Here is a 20306-nt window from a genome sequence, read left to right as displayed (position 1 = left end):
ACAGCACGGTGCTGTGCGAGGAGTCTCTGCAAAGCGTGTCGCGTGTGACGTCCGCGTTAGACACGTGTTCGTCTGACAATAAACAACACAGCAGAGGCGCCTCACTGACTCGGAGAGTCTACGGGCCGCTCAGCTTTAGCGACTGAACAGCTACGCGAACAAAGCGCACGTCTCGCCGGAAAACGAGTGCGAAAAACGCTCTAAACCACCGTCAATGAGGAGAAACAATCAGCGCCGAGGTTCGCCTGCGAGCGACGGCCAACAGCTCCGCAACATTACTGGCAGCTGATCCCACCAATAGGCGGAGCGCACCTTGCTCAACTATGGACACGTGGCTTATTCGCGACTTTCTATTGGGCTGGTTTTGTGACGGACGCGAATTTGGGCCAATTGCGGCGAGGAGCTCGGACAAAGGCGTGCTGCGTGGACTGTTGCAGCGGACGTGTGTGGTTTTTTATGTTTGTACTCGAAGTCGGAGCAGCAGGCAGCTCGTGCAGCGCGTCGTTCTTCTCTCCTCTCCTCTCGCTCGGGCCCACGAGTCGTTGGCGGTCGGGTCGCGTTTCCGTCGTGTGCGCTGGGTGAGTGTCGCTCGGCGAGACGAGCGCGCACGGTCGCCTGTGTGTGCGCGCCGCTTCCGCGCTGTCGAAGGGACTCGGTGTCGTGGTGGTACTCTAGTAGTGGTGTTGGTGGTGGTGGGGAGGAGGAGGAGGAGGAGGAGGAGGAGGAGGAGAGGGGGGGCGCCTTGGAACTGATGTTTGGCCGCGCGCTCGAGTCGCAGAGAGGGCCTTTCCTTCGCGCGCGCGGTGCGCTGAGGCAGGTGAGGCGCGCGCCACTCTCTCCGCGCTCCTAACGCTAACGGGGCCCCCGGCTCGTCACACTCGGCGTCCGCGTCCCCGGGCCTCGTCCACGGGCTCCTTCTACTAGTTGTTGACGTATTTATTTTCCACATTCGCATGATTCATCCATGATGATCTGCGTGTTGATGTTGTGTTGAGAGGCGACGTGTGACTCGTCTCTCGTTCGTGCCACGCGGGTTCCGCGCATCGCGTCGCGGCTCTTTGTTTGAGGCGCAGAAGAGCGTCTCCGCTCGCGCTCTCTCTACGTACGTACGTACTTACGTGTGTGTGTGTGTGTGTGTGTTTGTTTTTGTGTGTGAAAGGACACTCGGTGACTCCCATCTCTCCACAACACGATTGTTGTCCGCACTGACACTGTAGTCCCTCCGCGGCAAACATGGCGCTGCAGTGCAGTGCGCCTCGCGCCTCCTCCGTCCTCGCGCTCGCCTCGTCCTGCGGGCTTCGTAACTGTAACGTTCGGCCCGGACGGACCGGACGGCCTCCTTCTCCTGTGTCCTGTTCTGTCCTCCCCCCTGGACCTTCACATGCCCCGGTCGCTCAGCCACTTACACTCTTAAGCTTCTTACACCGATTCACCCTGTTATGCAGCTGCTACGGCCGCCGTATCACCTCAGCTCAGCCGCCGGGCACGACGGCAGGAGGAGGAGGTGGGTGGGATTCGAACCTGTGCTCCTAAGGCAGCATCGCTAACCGCTGCGCCCCCTTGCTGTCCCTGGCCCTCGGTGCGATTGCTAATATTCTCTCACTCTCTCCATGTCCTTACGTATTAGTTGATGTTATAGGTCTTGCTGTCGACGTTTATTCATCAGACACTTTTCCCCAAAGTGACATACAGTGATTTAGCTGTTATCGCTGTACTTTTGTCCAGGTGACCTGTGGCGTTAGATACACTAAAGTAGCTGCAGTCATCCACACACCTGTGCAAATGTGTGAATGACTGTAGGTACTTTGGTAACTGTTAACATTAGAGATACCAGTTCACCTGAAACACACAACTTTGGACTAAGGGAGGAAACCAGAGCGCCTAGAAGAATCCCACATTAACACGCAAACTCCACACATGCTGATTGCGGTTCGAACACTATCCAGATGTGGATTTGTTGCTTTGCGAGGGAACATTTTAAAAGATGCAATATATATAGTATATATACATTATATGAAGTGCCTTGCAGAAGTGAGAGACTGCAGATGTTTGGAAATGTCTGCATTATAAATGATACAGATGCATCTTTATTGACTTGGTTTTTATTATAGGCTTATATTCTCAAGCAGAAAATGTCAAATTATCATTTAAGATTATATTGATAAAATCCAGAACTGATCTGCTGCTCCCATTAGTGACCAGAGCCCACACTATAATGCTTGGTGGGGGTGCCGCCTGCTGCAGTAACAGTCTGGTGTCCGCCAGCTGAGGAACACTAGTTAAGTTTAGGTTAAGTTTGTGCTGTTTCTTTACTGCTCTTGACAGATTTACTCCTGCCCAACTTTCTTGGGCGGTACTTTGGACTGCACCTTTTAAAGCGTGCCACATATTCTTGCAGAATCTGAGGTTAAGACTTGGACAGGCTCGCTGAGGACATTTACCTTTTTCTTTGAGTCACTCCAGTGTGTGCTTGGGATCGCCGTCTTGCCGAAAGGCTACTTCCTACAAAGATGCAGTTTTTCTTCTTTCCAGACCTGGAGAAGTTCCCCCATAGTCTTTCCCTGTGCTGTGCATCATCTGTCATTCCATCAGTGCGGTTTAGATAAGATCACAAGTCCCTTATTCCAGCCAATGTGGAGCATCCCCACAGCATAACCCTACCACCACCACCCAGTTTTTGTTTACTCCATTTCAAGTGCTGTGTGTTGTGACTACAAAGCTCCAAAGCACATCTGAGCTGAGTCCCTGTGGTGGTGTCTGAACTGCATGTGGGCTTTGAGATGGTTCTTTTTGAGTAAGGCTTTTTTTCTGATTACCATCCCTGCGACACAAGGCAGTATTATGCAGGACTTCCATGTAAGTTGACTTATGCACCTTGACTCTGCTTTGTTCCTCTCTACTTCGTAGCTCTTGGAGTCCTTGTTGGTATTTCAGTAGCTTCCTTCAGAATTAATCTTGTTCATATGGTGACTGCCCTTTGGTCTTCATTTTCCTGCCTTTTCTTCACATTTTCTTCCAGACAAAGGATCTCTGTTTAGAGATGTCGCTCACCTGTGCAGCCAGAGCTACCAGAGAAAAGGTCTGAACTTGGCAACCAGTCTGTTTGCTTTGGTCTTTGTACAGTGTCTGCTGAGACATTTTGAGTTTGAAATATTTTCTTTGTCGATGTGAGGTTGAAATAAAAATGCTAACGGAACGAAGGTTTGGCTGTCGTAGGAAAATTTGCAGTTAAGTACCTTAATTTAAATGGTTAAAATTACCCAGTAGCATAACTGAAATTTATCCTTGAAAAATTGATAAATTGGTAGTGGTTTAGCATACATTTTGCAGAAAAAGGTCAGGTACATTAATATTATCAATGTCCCTTTTATGGTTGCATTGGTGTGTCAGTAAATATTCTCTTGTTAGAAATGTAACCTGTCTCATTTAATATCCTTGATGGACACCTATCTGGTGGCTCCGGTTAATGTTATGTTAACATTGTTACTGTTAAATGTCATTTTTCCCATCTTTGTATACTGGAGGTGTAGAAACCGAAACAGGAGTGTAGGTCGAACTACCAACAGAAATGTTGCACTTCCGTTTGAGGGTTTTTCTCCCAACCCACCCCCCACCCAAACTTGCAGGTAGACTTTCTGTCTCGCGACTCTATAAACATCCTCATACAGAGTTATTTACCGTCTAACTCGCAGCTGACGGACGACGTACCGCAGTCATATGCTGGTGCCGTGGTTCTTTCTGCATCTTGTGTCTCTGGATGCAGGATTTTGTGTGACGTTCATGTCCCCGAACTTGTGCGCGTGTCTATCAGAAGGTCATCGTTCAGATGTTTACATGCCTAACCTCTATTTTTCCTTCCTGTCCCTGTGTTCCTGTTAAACAAATACTGTCTTTGGATGGAGGCAGTTCAGTGAGCTCCTAACATCTCTTCCTGAACTGTAACAAACTTCGTCTGTAAGGGCCTGAATGAGGTGTTTCTATGGCGTCTGTGAACGAGCCTGCTTCATCACCGTGTGCGTGTGCACTGCTTCAGTTATTCAAAGTGATTAACACGGAAGGAAACTAGTACTTTTTTAAATAGTATATCTCCAAAAAAGGTCTCCTTGCAGGATGAGCCCGATGACATGTTTCTAAAGACGCTGCTTGTGCGTTGTCTTATTGTGCGTTGTCGTCCCAGTGGCATCGACGTGTTAAATATCTTCTGCAGGTTTGCTGATTAGTTTTTGTGTGCCTGACACATATTTCCAGGTTCTTGGGAGCTGTTTTATAAGAGAGTGTTTTGTTCTCAACTTATAGAATATTCCAACCAGGTAACTCGTCTGTTACTTTTTATGTACTTTGGCACTCGAAAGCTGCTGTGTCCCAGTAAGGACTTCCCTCGCGTTCTGGTTTCTTGCTGAGAATCTGCTTGTAAGATGAAATCTCATGAAACCCAGTTTCCTAACAGAGCCTTAAATGAATCAATGTAAAATGCTTTTAATCACTTTTAAATAATGTATTTTTGAGCCATGAAGAAAAGTTCACCCATCCCCCCCCAAACGAAATATGTAAAATGTCAAAATCAAGTCCAGAATATCAGAACTGCTCTGGACACCTTTAAGTCCAGGCTTCAGACTCACATGCTCAAAACCACATAATGGAACTCCTCTGCTGTCCCCCCCCCCCCCCATCTTTCTACCTTTCATCTCATCATTGATCTTTTTTTTTTTTCCCCCTCCGTTTTTGGCAGTGTGGGGGTGGAGCACTCACATCACCGTTTATAAACTGTCTGTGTATGGTTTTTTAAAATCCATCTTGGTCTGTGTTGTTTACATGTTCTTTGTGTTCCTTTCTTACCACAGTCCAGAGATGTATTAATGGTTAGTTGGTGACCCTAAATTGCCCTCTTTCTGTGTAAGTGAGAGTAAGAAAGATCGCTCATCGATGAACTTGCATTCCATCCAGGGAGTACCCTGCCTTATGCTCTCCTTCTGCAACAAGCGCCATACCACCACATCCCTCCATTAGCTTGGCAGTTGTTAATAGTGGATCAATGGATTCCGTTCTCACTGTAGTTACTTTAAATGCTGGTATTTATGGCTTATAGTTATTTTCTGTGATTGTAAACCCTTTCATTGTTGTAAAACACTTTGAGAAGCTGCTTGTGAATGGGGTTTATAACATAAAGGTTATTAGAACACTCCGTAACAAATCCAGTTATCATAACGTCATTACTGTAGGAACTCATAACACTTATTCCTTCTTGCTGAGCTTTTCGTAAGGTGTAATTTGTGAAAATGAGTAGTATGACATGGCTGCAGGAGAAAGGATGTGCTGGGGCAGCCACGCGTGCAGGGGAGGCTGCTCGACGTCACCGATGTACTCGGGCCTTACAAGAGCAGAATGTACTTTCTCAGCGTTTGAACTTTGTATGGTATCTGGTGCATGTTGAAGTAAGGCAGCTGGCCATGATCCTTTGGTGTCCTGCAGTGTTAATGGCCCGTGCAGTTTGTAGAGGTTAACGTGTTTGGACCTTTAAGGGGAAAAGTCCTGCAGGTTTTCCAGAACACCTTCTATTGGCACCTGCCACATACCTGAACTGCACTTTGTGATGTGGTTTGACTGCATGTCTTGCACTGTCACAGATTGAAGTGTTGTCTGAGAAGGTGGATGGCCAGATGATGTCTCTGAGACTTTGTGGAAGTTGCTGTGCAGCGCAGGGCAGGATTGTTGACGGCAGGCTGCTGGCGATCTGGTGGACACTTTAGCCGTCCTTGGCCCTGCTGGAAAGTTGACCCTTTCCAGATGGCTGAAGAAGCAGTAAAGGGGGGCTCCTCTTGGATAGAAGAGTCCTCCTGTCTGTCTTGCTGCTCCTCAGGAAATCCACCAACAGCTCTAGAACTTTCTATTTTTTTTGTACTTCCTTTTCTGGTGGGAAGGAGACCTGAGACCTAAAATTCAGCAGGTACTTGAGACACCTGATAGAAGGCAGTGTAATAAGGGACCTTCCTGTTGCAGCTCTGTATCCAATCTGGTGTCCTTCCCTGTCTGACTGCATGATCGACATCCCAGGTCCCTCTGCCATCAGTTCTCTGTGGAGTAGATTTTACTGCGGTGCAAACATTGCTTCTTTCAGTCTGTATGTCCAAATCCAGAGTAATGGTCACTTTGTGTTGGTTCTGTTGCTGTTCTCAGCGCTGTTTGAACCTGGGACTGAAACGGGAAAGTGCTTGAATGCTGTGTTGATCTGAACCCCAAGGTCAGGATAGAGTGCCCCAGGGTAGAATTCATAGTGAAGAACTTGAACTTGTCCCAGTGGTTGCTGTCTCATTGCCCCTGTATTGTTGAACCTGTTAACTGAGTTAGTTGGTCAGCTGGGGTTATTGCTCTGGGTGTAGTAAAGTGTGTATGAGGAGGAATTCACACATCTGCACTGGTGTTAATGTATTAAATAAAAAGGGGGGGTATAGTGGAGAGAGAGTGTATGTGTAACTGGAATGATCTTCATTCTTCTGCCCATGAAGACGTTCTCTCCTCTCATCACAGTGGGCTATTAAAGTCCATCTCCACTTCTGACGTCTGGCTGCGTCAAAAGTAGACATGGATGCAATTCTGTGTGTCCGTTTTGGTTTTCATAGCGTATTCCTGTGTGTGTGTGTGTGTGTGTGTGAGAGAGAGAGAGAGAGACCAGAGCTGGAAGGAAGCTTGGTTTCAATGAAGTAACTGTATCGCTCCTCTGCGTCTCGACCGACCCTTCTGTCTCCTCCTGTTTTTCATCGTGTCTTTAAGGATTTAGCTGTGACTGTTGTCTTTTTGGCCTCCAGAGCCGGCAGATATGAGCGGTCCGGAGGTGGCAAAGACGCCTGGGGGTGGTGGCACTCCTGGCAAGGAGGGCAAGGAGCCAGTGGCCAATGGGCATGGAGAGGGCGAGGCCAACCCCTTTGCTGAGTACATGTGGATGGAGAATGAAGAGGAGTATAACCGGCAGGTCAGTGTCGCATTCCCGTGATGTAAGAGGAGCTGTCCCTAGGATGAGTGTCCCTTCTCAAGCACCTTAAAGGTGAAAGAAAGTGCCTGGAAGTCCACAACAGGAAGGGTTTCATGCTGCTTGTAACGGATATCTGGTTGGAGTGAGAGATGCATGGTGATGCCACACAACATGTCTGCTGTAACCTCACAGGCTGTGTTGTCCATCCTGTGTTAAGACGGAGACCCTGCTTTATTTTCCCTGTACAGGTGGAGGAGGAGTTGCTGGAGCAGGAGTTCTTGGAGCGCTGTTTTCAAGAGATGCTTGACGAAGAGGACCAGGATTGGTTCATTCCATCGCGGGACCTTCCTGCAGGAGTGGGGCAAATCCAGCAGCAGCTCAACGGGCTGTCGGTCAGTGACGCCAGCACAGAGGACATCGTGGTGAGTCTGCAGCATGTCCTATGTTTTTCATCTAACATTGTTCCCAGAAATTGCTGGTCACCGCGACCATAACGTTTTCCAGATCTCTGTCCTTCTGGGAAACGGTGCAGATCAGGCAGGGCTCTGACATCAAGGCACAAAATAATCTTTGCCACAAGCGGTGTCCCTTGTCAACTGTTGAGGTGTATATTACAATCTATATCCACAGCTGAATGTACACTAAAGTCCCACTGTTGGTATCTGGCTATCATCTAACAGAATATAGTGAAGGCTTTACCATAGTAACATAATGTGTATCCTGCTTCGTAGACCAACCGCTGTGATACAATGCAGACTTACAAAATCTAAAGTTACAAAGTATATGGTGGTGTATCAATACTGATGCCTATGACTTCGTAGATTTTATTTCCCAAAGGTCCTGATTTTCTTCACCATCTCCCCTTCCCCCTGCCTCTGCAGCGCAAGAGCAGCTTGAACCCTGAAGCAAAGGAGTTTGTGCCAGGGGTAAAATACTAGCTTCTTCGTCCAGCACCACCAGTGGGCGCCCAAACAGACTCTGGTGACCGCGGCAATGCCAGTCACATCCGCACATGCTCAAACGGGGCGCCCAGAAGACGCAGCGAGGGAAAACTCTTCTATAAGCTTTTTATTTCCGTTCGTTTCAGTGTCTGGGGGGGGTGGTGTGTGTGTGTGTGTGTGTGTGTGTGTGTGGAGGTGCTGCAGCGACCCCTCCAGGACACAAGTTACACAGTATAATACGCAGCTTTCCTTTACCACAGATCATGTATGTTTTTGACATCAGCTTTTACTTGACCAGGTTTAAATTTTTTTCCCTTTTTTTTTTTTTTTTTTCTGTTTTTTGTTTTTCCCCCCCCTGCCTTTTTTGTTTAGGGAGGGATGGGGAAATTGAGGGGGGAGGGGAGCAGCTAGTCCAGTATTAAGTGACAGGTGGAAGTACTGGTCATGAGACAAGTGGGTCAGGTGGTGAACCTTGTGACCTGGGTCAACAATAGGAGAGCCTATTGATACAAAATCATTTTTGATTCAAGTTGAAATCCTGACGCAAAGTACGAATTTAATTAAAAAAAATTTAAAAAAATAAAAAAAAAAAACAGGTACTTGTTCGGACCTTCCCTGGCCTTGTCTCCTGTGTTCTACTGCCACGTTCTGCACTGCTCAGTCTGTCTTCCAGGAAGTATCTGTTGTTCCAGACTGGTACTGAGTAGCTGTCAGAAGTATCCACCGTGCAATAGGTTAATTAAATAGTTAGGTGCTTGTTTTTTAGTAGCAGAAATACTGGCTCACTATAATGTTTTTGCTTCTGAAAGACTTGTAATGTTAAAGCCTAAGTGTCAGTGGGATCCTGGTTTAGCTGTAGTACTGGATATGGGCACTTAGCCTTTGTAGAACCAGGTAAATTGTTCATTTTGCAGTCAACAGGGGCTGTGCAGTTATACTGCTGCTTGTACTGGTGCCTTGCAATGTGTGGGCTTTGCTTTTAGGCATCAGTTTGATCCTGGCTCTGGGGGGATTTCCGCACAGCTCATCATAGGAAAGCAATGCATATGATCAGGCATGGTGGTGGCAGCATCATGCTACGGGGATGCTTCGCTGCACTGAGGACTTGGGACTCTGTTCATTCATGAAGTAATAGAAAAGGAAAAGCTCCACATATGAAAATATTTGGTGCAGAATTTGAATTTTCACCTTTTAACTCTTCAGTGATCTGAAGTGCACAGCTCAACCAGAGAATGGCTGCCAACCCTTCTTAAAGCCAGTTTTCCTTAATCATCCTTTTTCTCTTGCCTTTTTGCTATTAACACTATTTTGTTAAAAGTATGGAAATGTCAGCTTTGATTGGTCTTAAATTTAGGCTCAACCTTGAAACAAGCTTAAGTTTTAAGGATATACAGTATATAGAATTGAGACAAGATGTTGTGGAAGACACTGCAATGTATCTAAAAACCAAAATGGCTGATGGTTACAGTCCCCCTCCCTTGCACATTTCAGATTAGATTTTGTTGTAAAATCAAGTTTTACTGCATGTAAAGGGGCAGCTGGTACCATGGTGGTTAGAAGTGCTACCTTTGGACCCAAAGCTCACAGGTTCAAATCCCATCTCAAACTGTATTACCCTTCAGTAAGGTACTTCTCTGAATTGTGCCAGCAAACTTACCCAGCTGCATAAATAAGTAAACGGACTCTTAGGAGATAAGTGTCAACTAAGTAAACCTTGCAGATTTTGGACCCTTCCTGAAGTTTTGTTCAGTTCTGCAGTTGTTTGACTCAGTTGAATTGAGGTTGAATTAAAAATACTCTTCGTGGCACAGCGAGTAGCGCTGCTGTCTCTCAGCGACTGGGTGGTAGGAGAGGACATGGGTTTGATCCTTGCTTAGTCTGTGTGGAGTTTGTTCTCATGTCTACATGTTTTTCCTCTGGGTGCTCTGATTTCTCCCACCATCCAAAGACATGCTGTTCAGGTGGTTTAATGACTCTAAAAGTTACCCACAGTGTGTGTGAGACTGTGTTTCAATGGTGTGTGGATGAGACTCATTGTAAGTAGTGTATCTAGCAGTATCAGTCACCTTGGGTGAATAAGGTGTGAGCTGGTAATGCTAAGTAGTGTTCATTCAAAGTTGCTTTAGACAAAGTGAATAGATGTGAAAGTGTTCCTTTTTTTTTCTTTTTTTTTAAAAATTCATTTAGCCTGAAGTAGGCAAGTTTTGTACCAGCCGAACTGTGATAACTGCAATTACTGCTGGAGAAACCTGGTGGTATTGGGGTACTTGCAGGTGCAAACCTGCGTGTGTATACAACCTTGTCCAGTTAAAAGGCTGTCCTGTAGCAGATGACAGGAGACTGACCACAGGGTGCCTGCTGTCCATACATCAGTGCTGCTAGAATCACTGCGGGGGGGTCACTAAGTGCACTGCAGTTATTCTTTGCTGCATCTTCAATCTTTCTAGAGTTGGTCAGAGAGGTGTTTCAGATTGCAGCCGTGTCCTTGGGCAGATTGACGCCATTAATTCTCTCTGCTAAGGAACTTACGACAACCGAAGAAATCTTAGTGAAACATACAGTACATCCGTTTATTCGTGTAGCTGACAGTATTCTGGAAAGTGACTTTTACTCGAATCAATGTGTAACATTCAGTAGCATCAGTGCATTATCTACAGCATCAAGTGTACAGATATAGCTATAGTAAATGTAAAAATGCTGTAAGATGTAACTTTTTATAAACTTTCTGCAACAATTTCTTCGTTGATGCATTTAAGATGAACTTGGAGATGATGAGGGCAGCTGTTCTACCTGGTGGCAATAGCAGGTGTTTTAGTGCTGATGTGGGAAGCGGCAGAATCTCACCCAATCCTCGCCTCCTTGGCCCAGCACCTCGACTTGGGGTCCTGATGATCGCACTGAATGCCAAAGGGAGTGTTTCCAAAGATGGGAGGTATCGTTATGAGAACCTTGTGGCTGGGTCCATAGCCCCTCCTCTATGAATCATTTACATTTACTCACTTAGCAGATGCCTTTCTCCAAAATGACTTGCACTGTATACTATGTAGTGTTACCAGCCCACACACCTTATTCACCAAGGTGACTTATACTGCTAGACACACTACTTACACTGGGTCACTCATCCATGCATCAGTGAAACACACAGTGTCAATCACACACTAATCCCTCTCTAGTAACTGAGGAACGAGCACCAGACAGAAGTTCTTTCCCTAGAGGCCCAAATAGTGGTGCTATGACATTGTGTACATGCCTGTGATGCTGCCAACAAAGTAGGAGGAGCAGCAATGCAGGGCAATCCTGGTCCTGGTGGCAGACCAAGCAAGGGCTCCATTCCAGCCTCTACTTTATTGTAATGCTGCAACAAGAGCATTACTGTAGTACCTTTCCATTCCTCTCCATTTTTCTAATTTTTTTTGGTCTTAAGTTTGGTGGGATCTTGTCACGCTAGTAGCACATGAATGGAGCCTGAGAGAAGAAACGGTGACAGTTGAAAATCTAAGAACCTGAAAAACAACTGAAGTTTCGTGACGACCTTGTCAGAGTCCTGACGTGAATGCCACTGAGATGTTGCTGTAGGACCTGAAGGGAGCTGTTCATGGTGGTGAGCTGAAGCAGTTGAGTGGGACGGAGTTCCTCCACAGTGATACGAGACCCTGGTCAACAGCTACAGGAAGTGCTTAGTTGCAGTCATTGCAGCTAAAGGTGATGGAACCTGGTAGTGGCTGTGAAGGGGCAGTTAAGTTTCTCACGCTGGTGGCATTACATGCCGGTATCTCCCGGAGCAAGCAAATGACTCTCGGCAGAGCTGCTCCCCATGCTGGACTTCACAGAAAACACCTTGTAGGCTTTTCACACACACTAAAACCGCTTGTCCCGAGTGGGGTCGCGGCGAGCTGGAGCTAAAGCCGGCAACACTCCACAAGGCTGGAGGGGGAGGGGACGCACTCGGGATGGGACGCCAGTCTGCGGCAGGGCACCCCAAGTGGGACTTGGACCCCAGACCCACCAGAGAGCAGGCACAGACCAAACGCGCTGCGCTACCGAGCCCCCTGGCCTTTTCAGTTACGACAAATTTGCTAACTGGCACATTTTCCGTCAGCGGTTAAATTTCGTCTTCAAGAACAAATTTTTCCCCACAGTTGACTTTGGTGCTGAAATAATGAAGCGCTGCTGCTTACACTGTGTGATATTCTGAAGAGGGAGAGGAAAACACAGCCAATGTTAACGATCATAACGTCAGAAGCAAAGCAAACTGTAATACACACTGACGCGCATCAGCTGTCCTCCCATGGGGAACAGTGCAGATGACTGTCTACCCTGATCATATATATATATATAACTTCCTTTCAAGTATTCAGTGCGCGTCCCCATCCCCACAATTTCCAAAGCAGTTCAACTTATTTTGTCATTCATTTTAATATAACCTTGACAGGCACTTAAAATGATCAAACCCCCATTTTATTTCAGCAATGCAGTATTGAAATGATTTTTAAAAAGGCACACCTTAATTTCATTTAAAAATAATCCTTTCTCAAGAAAGGATTAGAAAGGTGATGTGTGAGGTATAAAGCCAGCCCAGCAACATTACATGTCAGATTAATTTCCCCTTTGATACTGAATATATTGGCCTAAAAAATTTTCCTAAATATTGAGAATTTTGAAAGTTTGTATTTAAGAATTTAACATCAATTTAACATCACCTGTTTCACACATTTACTCTACACCAAACATTACAAAATATCAAGAAATTTGTTGTTGATAGAAAAAAGCTGCTCTGCACTTTTTACAGTACTGTTTATATCAAGTGTTAATGCATATCATGGTAATATTTAAATCCGTTATTCATTCAGTGCAGTGCTGCTCATGCCCGCATCTTCAGTGGCCCTTGAAGCAGTGCTTGTAGAGAATGCTGACGTTGCTGGAGTAGTCGACGGGCAGCGAGACGCCGGCACTGCGAGCCCCCAATATAGCGCCCCCCAGAGCCGATGACTGGCGTAGCGTGAGAAGAGTGTACCCGCGGAAGTGGCGGCTCGCTGCGCCAACCAGGACCTCGGTGAAGCCTGCCAAGGACAACGCAAGGGAGCCTCAATGTCCAGCTGCACAAGAAAGTGTGATGTGAGAGCGAGATGCTTTTCTGTGAGCTCCAGAGCCTTAAATTTTGATACATAGTTTCAGTTCCTTAACCGCTTTTCCACCTGCTGCCACTCATCCCCCACTGACCTGGCTTCAAGAGCTCCCAGCTCTTCCAAACTGAGCCCACACACAGGACTGGCAGCCCAAACTCCTCAGAGAACAGAGCCTGTGGAGGGAAGAAGAATGTTAAACTGGAGTCCAATCGGGTCTCCAGGGTCTCCAGAGGTTCCCACCGCATCCGGTTCAAAACGCTGTATCTTCACGTTTGGAGACGGAGGCGCCATCACCTGGTCGGCTTTAGGCAGCACGGCCACGATGTGTCGAGCCAGAGCTCTGCCAGCCTGCGAGAACACGTAGCGAGCGAGCGGATCTCCAGCCGTAGCCACTGTAACGCGGTGAAAAATTACACGTTAGGAGTGTAGTCGTGACGCAGCGCATGAGAGCAACAGTCGGGGGATCGGTCACTGTGACACTCATTAAACAGCCATGTGTGTGTGAGAGTTACAGAAAGTTGGAAAAATATAAAACAATCTGAGAAAACGGGGCCATAAATGCCGACTGTCGAACCTTCAGCCAACTTCTTGCAGAATCCAGCAAAGAAGGACTTCTCAAAGTTTCTGTAGAGGTGAGGAAGAAGCCCCATCCGATTAGACACCTGGGGGGGTGGAAACAGGTTGAAATAAACTATGGTACACACCCGTCGCTTGAATTGCGCTCCATTACATCTGGGGACAGCAGGTGGCGCAACGGTTAGAGCATCGGCTCTACGAGGTAGAAAGGTATAAAGTTGTGTTTCTGCAGACGACTTCCGAGATGCGTCTCACTTGGAAATACTCTTCCATGGCGTTCTTCACGCCGCCGATGTCATGAGGTGGCGTTGCGAAGTTGTCCTGAGCATCAAACACCGTCTTCACAGCAAGATGAGAGATCCAATATGCTAAAAGACAAAGAATCGTTGGCATTTGTAACCCGATAAGTGATATAATTAAAAGAATAACAACAGTAACTGATATGTTTACACAACTTCTGGGTGTCATTAAGGTGCCAATTAGTTTCTTTCTAAAGTGCTCTTTATCACCTGAGCCTTCATCGCCCATAAGGTGACCCCAGCCCCCGCAGCCGACCTGTGACCCGTCGGGGTTCACCAGCCTACAGTTGGAGCCGGTCCCTGAGATAACCACGACGCCCCCTAGAGGAAGGGGAGAATGACTGGATCATTTTTTTGGACAAATATACACTGTGCACGTAAGGATGATTTATGGAAAGGCTTGAGTGCAGTGAAAAAAACCATCATTTGCCATTTATTATTATTATTATTATTATTAACAAGAAATAGCATTTGTTTACCATTCATTCCATATTATTTTTCCCCCGTTATACTAACCTCCTTGTTCTATGCTTTGCCTGTTTTACACCACGTACCACACTTCTAGGCTGGGAATCTGTCAGTGTTTACATCTGCATCAATAACCTATTGATGCCATTGTTGTCATAACTGTAATCATTAATATCTCTTCTCTGATAAGCTATTTATGAAATATAACTTGCACTAAAACAAGAGTAAATTAAATCACAACGATATTGCCCTTCAGGAGATTTTTATGCATTTTATGACTAAATTTTAAACTGAGAGGTAAGGCTTTCCTTTGCCTTTTTTTTTTTTTTTTTTTTTTAACTAACATCGTTTTGCACTTTCTGTAGAACCTTTTTTCTTCAGAGCTCATTATTACTGCAGACAATAACGTCACATTTCTGCGTTGCCTGCAGCCAAACGCACGGACACGCCACATGCAGCGTGCGGGGGAAGCTGCTCGCTTTATGCGGTGCTCGCTGGCACCAAGGTTCGCACTCCGAAGCTCAATTCGTTCTCCTAAGGCATTTCTCATGTTAGTTGAGAGCTCAGTTTTTTTTGTTTTTTTTTTGCTGCTTTGTGATTATGTGATTTTTCGTTTTACAATAAAAACTACTCTCTCTTTTTGAGCATAAGCCGCGCGAAGTGTCGCTCTTGGCCTCCAGCGGCGAACTGCGCCCAACACGCAAACCGCAACAGCCAGCGCTGGCAGGTAGGTGTCAAAGCGCACGGTCACGCCTACGCGCGTCTGACATTGGAGCAGTGCCGACGGCGGTACCTTGCTCTCTGGCCGTCGCCATGGCACCGACGGTGTCGTTACAGATGTGGTAAGCGAGACTCAGCTTGGGAAACCTTTCCTCCATCTCCTTGATCAGCTTCCGGATGGCCTCTGGCTGCTCGCCTCCACTCAGAGACATTCCCTTCGCACACGCAGCAGTGTTAATTACACGCATGACGGCACCACGCCTTCCATCCAGAACAAGTCAGACAAACAGTGACGTGAGCGGGTGCATTCAATGTCGCTTTTTCAAATCCCACTACGGACGGCACTTATTTTCAGCCGTTTAATGCGATGAGAAAAGCGAATCCGACCGCTTGTTGTTCTCTGACCCACCAGTGAGCGCAGGGGGGTGTTTGGGTCGAGTCCCGCCTCCTCCTTGGCTCTCTGCATCATGTCATTGATCGCTTCCAAACACTTGTCCACACCAACAAGCTGAGGGAGGGAAGGGGGGACACGTGGTCAGAGCTCCGCGGAGACACGTAGCGGACGCGCTGCAGCGACTCCTCCGCGCCGCCGGGTGGCGCTCGGCTTCTCCTCGCTCACTCGTCTCAAGGGCCTGTTCGTTAGCAGTATTCTCTTCACGCGACGCTCGAGTGTCTGTCGCTGCTGGCAATTTTCCGCTGAGGGGGACACAATTTTCATGGAATACGTAACGCAGCAGACTTTGTGTTTATAACCTGATTTTTCTGGTTATGTTCATTATGGTCCGTTAACATTTTCCGATGACAAAAATACCACTCGTTGTGTTACAAGTAGCGTGTCGGTTTCAGCCTGGTACTTCTTAACAACCCCTGGCCTGATGATCCTACGACTGAGGCGCCAGAACATTCTAGAAACTTCAAGTTCAAGCATCCGATCATCCTAAACGGCGGGATATTCGCTGCTTGGAACCTGGTGCCATGTGCGGGATATTTTTCTAGAAACGGACAGAAAGAATCGAGGCCGAAAGTAGTATGATTAATGTAACAAAATGGAAAAATGATATAATTATATTTGTTACATTCATTGCGAATTATTTCATGATGTAATGACTTAACAGAAGCTCATGATAATAAAGACACAGCGGTGTCCTCGCGCGGAGAGATTGAGCTGGGGCTCGTGCCCAACTGAGTAAGCAGTTACAAGTTACTGTGTGCGTGTGTGTAGAGATATATATATATATATATATATATATATATATATATAAAAAATATATGCGCACACACATGACACGATACATGCAACATGATGGAGCGCAATCACGTCGTACCCAGTGGTTGGTACAGGGCCCCTCGCTTTCCGCCATCATCCTCCCCTCCTGGGAGAGCAGCAGAGCCCTGGACGCCGTGCCGCCGCTGGGGACACAGTGAAGCAGCTGGTAAAATAACTAGGTAAAATAAGGTAAAATAGCAGAGGGGACGCGATACGACCGGTTCACCAGGCGGTACGACATTTTCCATTTGGCCGGACTGCGGAGGAGGGGATCATTGACTCGATAATATAATTCCAGTATTGTCGTTATGCCTATAGTTGTTTTTTCAACAAAATATATTCCTCACTATTTTTTTTCCTGTCCAATTCTGATTTAATTTCGCCGACGAACCACCACTTCTTTGGCAGTGAGTTATGTTAAAAAGAAAAAGTGTGCGGCCACACGGCGCGGCGGACCACGGGTTCGATGAGCGCTTCAGGCTCCGGGCACTTGGTGGGTAAAAAGTAAATATTATAATAAAGTCAATTATAAAACATGATCGGGCGCTTTTTGGACGAGTTGTTTTTATAGCCATCTTGATTCTTGTCATTAAAATGAGGCGCAATTCAGGAACACAAATAACTTAAGCCAGAGAAAGCGGGCAAAGCAAACCCACGCCGAGTCGGAGTCGGACTCGAACCCGCGTCCACAGCCCGGCCATGCGGCACCGGCGCCGGTCTGCTGCCTCCATCATCAGACTATATGCAGCTTTTTCATGTTCTGAAGCGAACAAGTGCAAGAATCACTTAGTTTCGTTAACTTTCACCTCGAGGAGAGCGGTAAAACCGCAGTAAATCTGTGCCCGTGACGTGACAGACACAAACACGCACAGCCGACTAGTTCATTTGCGCGAAGCTACATGTGATCCGCTTCACAAGAGAACGGAACCCGGTTTCCACGCGCTCCGGCTCCCTTGGCGACAGAAGCACAATTAATAATTGCCACGTTCGTTTTGCTCCACCGACCCTTCGACGCCGCCGAACGCTTCAGCCATCGCGCTGCTTCCGGGTTTGGTCACGTGACAGGTCGCGTGGCCCGCAGTTCGCGTGCGTGAATTTCTACGTGCCGCGCACGGTTTTGCTATTACGTGAGGCGCAACATCTGCAAAATAGCTTCTGCGGTGATCTTCGCGAGTTTGTTCTTTTCTCATTTTTCTCCGCTCGTATTTTATCGAGGAATGTGAACCTCTGTTTGTTTCCCACTAATACTTTCTCGGCTACTCGGCTCTTCAGCCTGAAAACACAAGTCTCTCTGCTCCGCTAAGACAAGTTATGATACAGCACGGTCAGTTTTACTGTACCGGTGGTGCAGGGTGAGCACCTGGATCCAGTGAACTATAGCAGGAGGTGGGGTTCGAACCCACGTCCTTAGACCACAACGCGGCAGCTCTGTCTACAGGGGCCTATGCTGGCCGGATAGGCTCCGGACCCCCGCGATGCTGTTCTAGGATGACGGGCGGACGTTCAGTTCCACATCGACACCACTAGATGGCGCTAGAACCCACGGCCGAGTTCCCTGCCGTTTCATTATCGAAGACATTGACGTTTATTCATATATTTGACTCTTTTCTCCAAAGCGACTTAGAGTGTTAAAGTATTTACACTTATTTACACAGCTGAGTAATTTTACTGGTCAAGTGTACTACAGCTGGTGGTGGGATTCGAACCTGCAACCTTTGGGTCCAAAGGGAGCAGCTCCAACCACTACATCTCCAGATTAAATAGCTGTGTAATAAGGGACAATTGTTTTAGTTTAATATTTCATCATCATTTTTAATGTGTCCTCCAGGTCAATCAGCGGAACCAGTATCCAGATGTGGCGTTTTTCAGCGGAGGGACTCGACAGCACAGTGCGCGCGCAGAGTTCTGTGACCCTGGCACCTAATTGTCACTCTTTAATTCACTGAGCTGTTGCTTCTCTCCAAAGCTGCTTACTCTGATTTACCGCAGCTGGGTCATTTCTCCTGTGTCAATTTGCGGTAAGCAGAGCGCCACCTGCAGGCCACATCTTTTGGTCTTGGACCTGGAGGCTCTTCCCTTTTCTGCTGCTTTTTCTGCTCTTTCTCCCTTCCCTAAAGCCCCTGATGAGTGTGACTGATGATCACGGTACCATCAGACAGCGTGGTCCCCCCGTCCAGCCCCCGGTCGAACCCGGACGCCACAGGAGACGCCGCCCGTGAGTCATTCTCGCAGCGTGTGGGCTACGTCCCCCACGGCTGCGATGTGCGGCATCGCGGTGCGGGTCACAGCCGCTGCAACTTGGTCTCTGACTCATGCGAACCCACGCAGCGTGATGTCATCTCCCGCCCTGTCGCCAGTGTCCCCTGTCCCCCTGAAGGATGTTGCGTCTCGCTGCTAAACATGTGAGATCATGTGTGTTACACTTACACTTGTTGGCGCTGAGAGTTGCTGTCAGAGCACAACTCTCACCTTACATTAATCCAAAAGGAGGTGGGCCAGCAGGGGGCGCGGTGCTTAGAGCGGCTGCATTTGCGCTCGGGGAACCCAGGTTTGAATCCCACCTCCTGCTTGTAGTAGCCTTGATGAGGTACTTACCTTGAAGTGGCACAGTGACACAATGACCCTGCTGTGTAAACAGGTAAATCAGTGTATGTCGTTTCGGAGGAAAGTGTCACATGAATGTTACTCTCTCCATATGTAACGATCACACTGTTGTGTGTGAACCTGCATTTCACTGTTCCTTCCTGCTGGTGGAGCTCAGATATTAAAACATGCATTTAATATAGAAATTTAAATAACTGTTAATTACTGATTCTTGGCCTTCGCTGCTTCTCGTGGTTCCTGCTCGATGCGCTACTTTGCTCAAAGTTGATCATTTCACATTCGTACGTTCGCCACGTACAATTAGAAGGTTACCTTTGCAGTCGAGTCGAGCGCTACAGACGCTCCTCATCTCCCACATGACACCGGTCTCATCCCACACCACCACCCGCACCCCGGAACCTTTGGGTTACATTGCCTAACATCCTGTGTGTGTGGTGTGCGGAGACGGCACTGTGCTGCTAAACAGAAGGGGGCGGGGGCACACAAAAGAGCCGTTATAGAAAAGGAAGCATGTGTGCGCGCACACACACACAGAGGTCACCCCCATCTCCAAGCAGCTCCTCTTCACTTTCTTTACATATCATTGCTGTGCTGGCAACACGCTGCTGGGGAGCAACTCTGCAACACACAAGCAGTGGACCGCATCGCGCCGCACTGAACCGGACAAAGGCATCCACACACACACACACACACTTTCAGAACCGCTTGTCCCATACGGGGTCACGGGGAACCGGAGCCTAACCCGGCAACACAGGGCGTAAGGCCGGAGGGGGAGGGGACACACCCGGGACGGGACGCCGGTCCGTCGCAAGGCACCCCAAGCGGGACTCGAACCCCAGACCCACCGGAGAGCAGGACCGCGGTCCAACCCGCTGCGCCACCGCACCCCCTTCAAAGGCATCCAAAAGAACAAAAAGAAAATCTGCAAGGACATGAACACAAATCACAACAGAAACAGGTTATTAATATAAAAAAAAGGGTGGGGGGGGCAACGTGTGGTCAGAGTATGAACATGAGTAAAATTATGTGTCCTATATATACCACAAATAGTATAAATTGTACAGAATCACAAGGTAACACAGCTGCAGACACACACACCACATGTAAATGAGATTCAGTGTGTCACGCACTCCTGTGTCACCTTTACACGCGTGGCCTTGAAGCCGTTCACACCTGTGACTGTAGCCTTTGGCTAGACGCCCCCCCCCATGGTGTAAAAAGCGCCGAGTGCCGAATGCTCTCACACACTCACAAAGTGCACCTCTCCACTGGGGATCTGACAGTCGGGAGTGCAGTGTAACAGGAGCACACACACACACACACACACACACTCATCCT

The 20306-nt window shown here is 47.6% G+C and overlaps 2 protein-coding genes across 11 annotated transcripts; one reads left to right on the top strand and one right to left on the bottom strand.

Annotated features, from left to right (window-relative positions):
- Positions 1–404: 404 nt before the first annotated feature.
- paip2b (poly(A) binding protein interacting protein 2B) lies at positions 405–8488 on the top strand. 3 transcript variants are annotated; one of them, XM_018728714.1, is made up of 5 exons: positions 405–578; positions 1446–1504; positions 6804–6967; positions 7216–7389; positions 7849–8488. In XM_018728714.1, the coding sequence occupies exons 1-5, from the start codon at positions 457–459 to the stop codon at positions 7903–7905; spliced, it is 576 nt and encodes a 191-aa protein (XP_018584230.1). In that variant the 5' UTR covers positions 405–456; the 3' UTR covers positions 7906–8488. The 3 variants fall into 3 exon arrangements, with proteins under 3 accessions (XP_018584230.1, XP_018584240.1, XP_018584249.1); XM_018728724.1 differs by lacking the exon at positions 1446–1504 and having other exon boundaries at positions 455–578; XM_018728733.2 differs by lacking the exons at positions 405–578; positions 1446–1504 and adding an exon at positions 748–817.
- Positions 8489–11912: 3424 nt separating this feature from the next.
- nagk (N-acetylglucosamine kinase) lies at positions 11913–20239 on the bottom strand. Of its 8 annotated transcripts, none has more exons than XM_029258574.1 (11): positions 17370–17685; positions 16423–16507; positions 15717–16089; positions 15507–15605; positions 15171–15312; positions 14120–14230; positions 13866–13978; positions 13609–13696; positions 13329–13426; positions 13129–13207; positions 11913–12968 (listed from the first exon to the last, which is right to left on the bottom strand). In XM_029258574.1, exons 3-11 carry the CDS (start codon positions 15813–15815, stop codon positions 12784–12786), a joined length of 1014 nt encoding a protein of 337 aa, XP_029114407.1. In that variant the 5' UTR covers positions 15816–16089; positions 16423–16507; positions 17370–17685; the 3' UTR covers positions 11913–12783. The 8 variants fall into 8 exon arrangements, with proteins under 8 accessions (XP_029114407.1, XP_029114424.1, XP_018584107.1 ...); XM_029258591.1 differs by having other exon boundaries at positions 15717–15793; XM_018728591.1 differs by lacking the exon at positions 15717–16089.
- Between the last annotated feature and the right edge of the window lie 67 nt (positions 20240–20306).

The sequence above is a fragment of the Scleropages formosus genome, chromosome 1 (genome assembly GCF_900964775.1).
Source record: "Scleropages formosus chromosome 1, fSclFor1.1, whole genome shotgun sequence".
NCBI lineage: Eukaryota > Metazoa > Chordata > Actinopteri > Osteoglossiformes > Osteoglossidae > Scleropages > Scleropages formosus.
The sequence above is the reverse complement of the archived record's forward strand: the minus strand, read 5'-3'. Positions and strand labels throughout refer to the sequence as shown.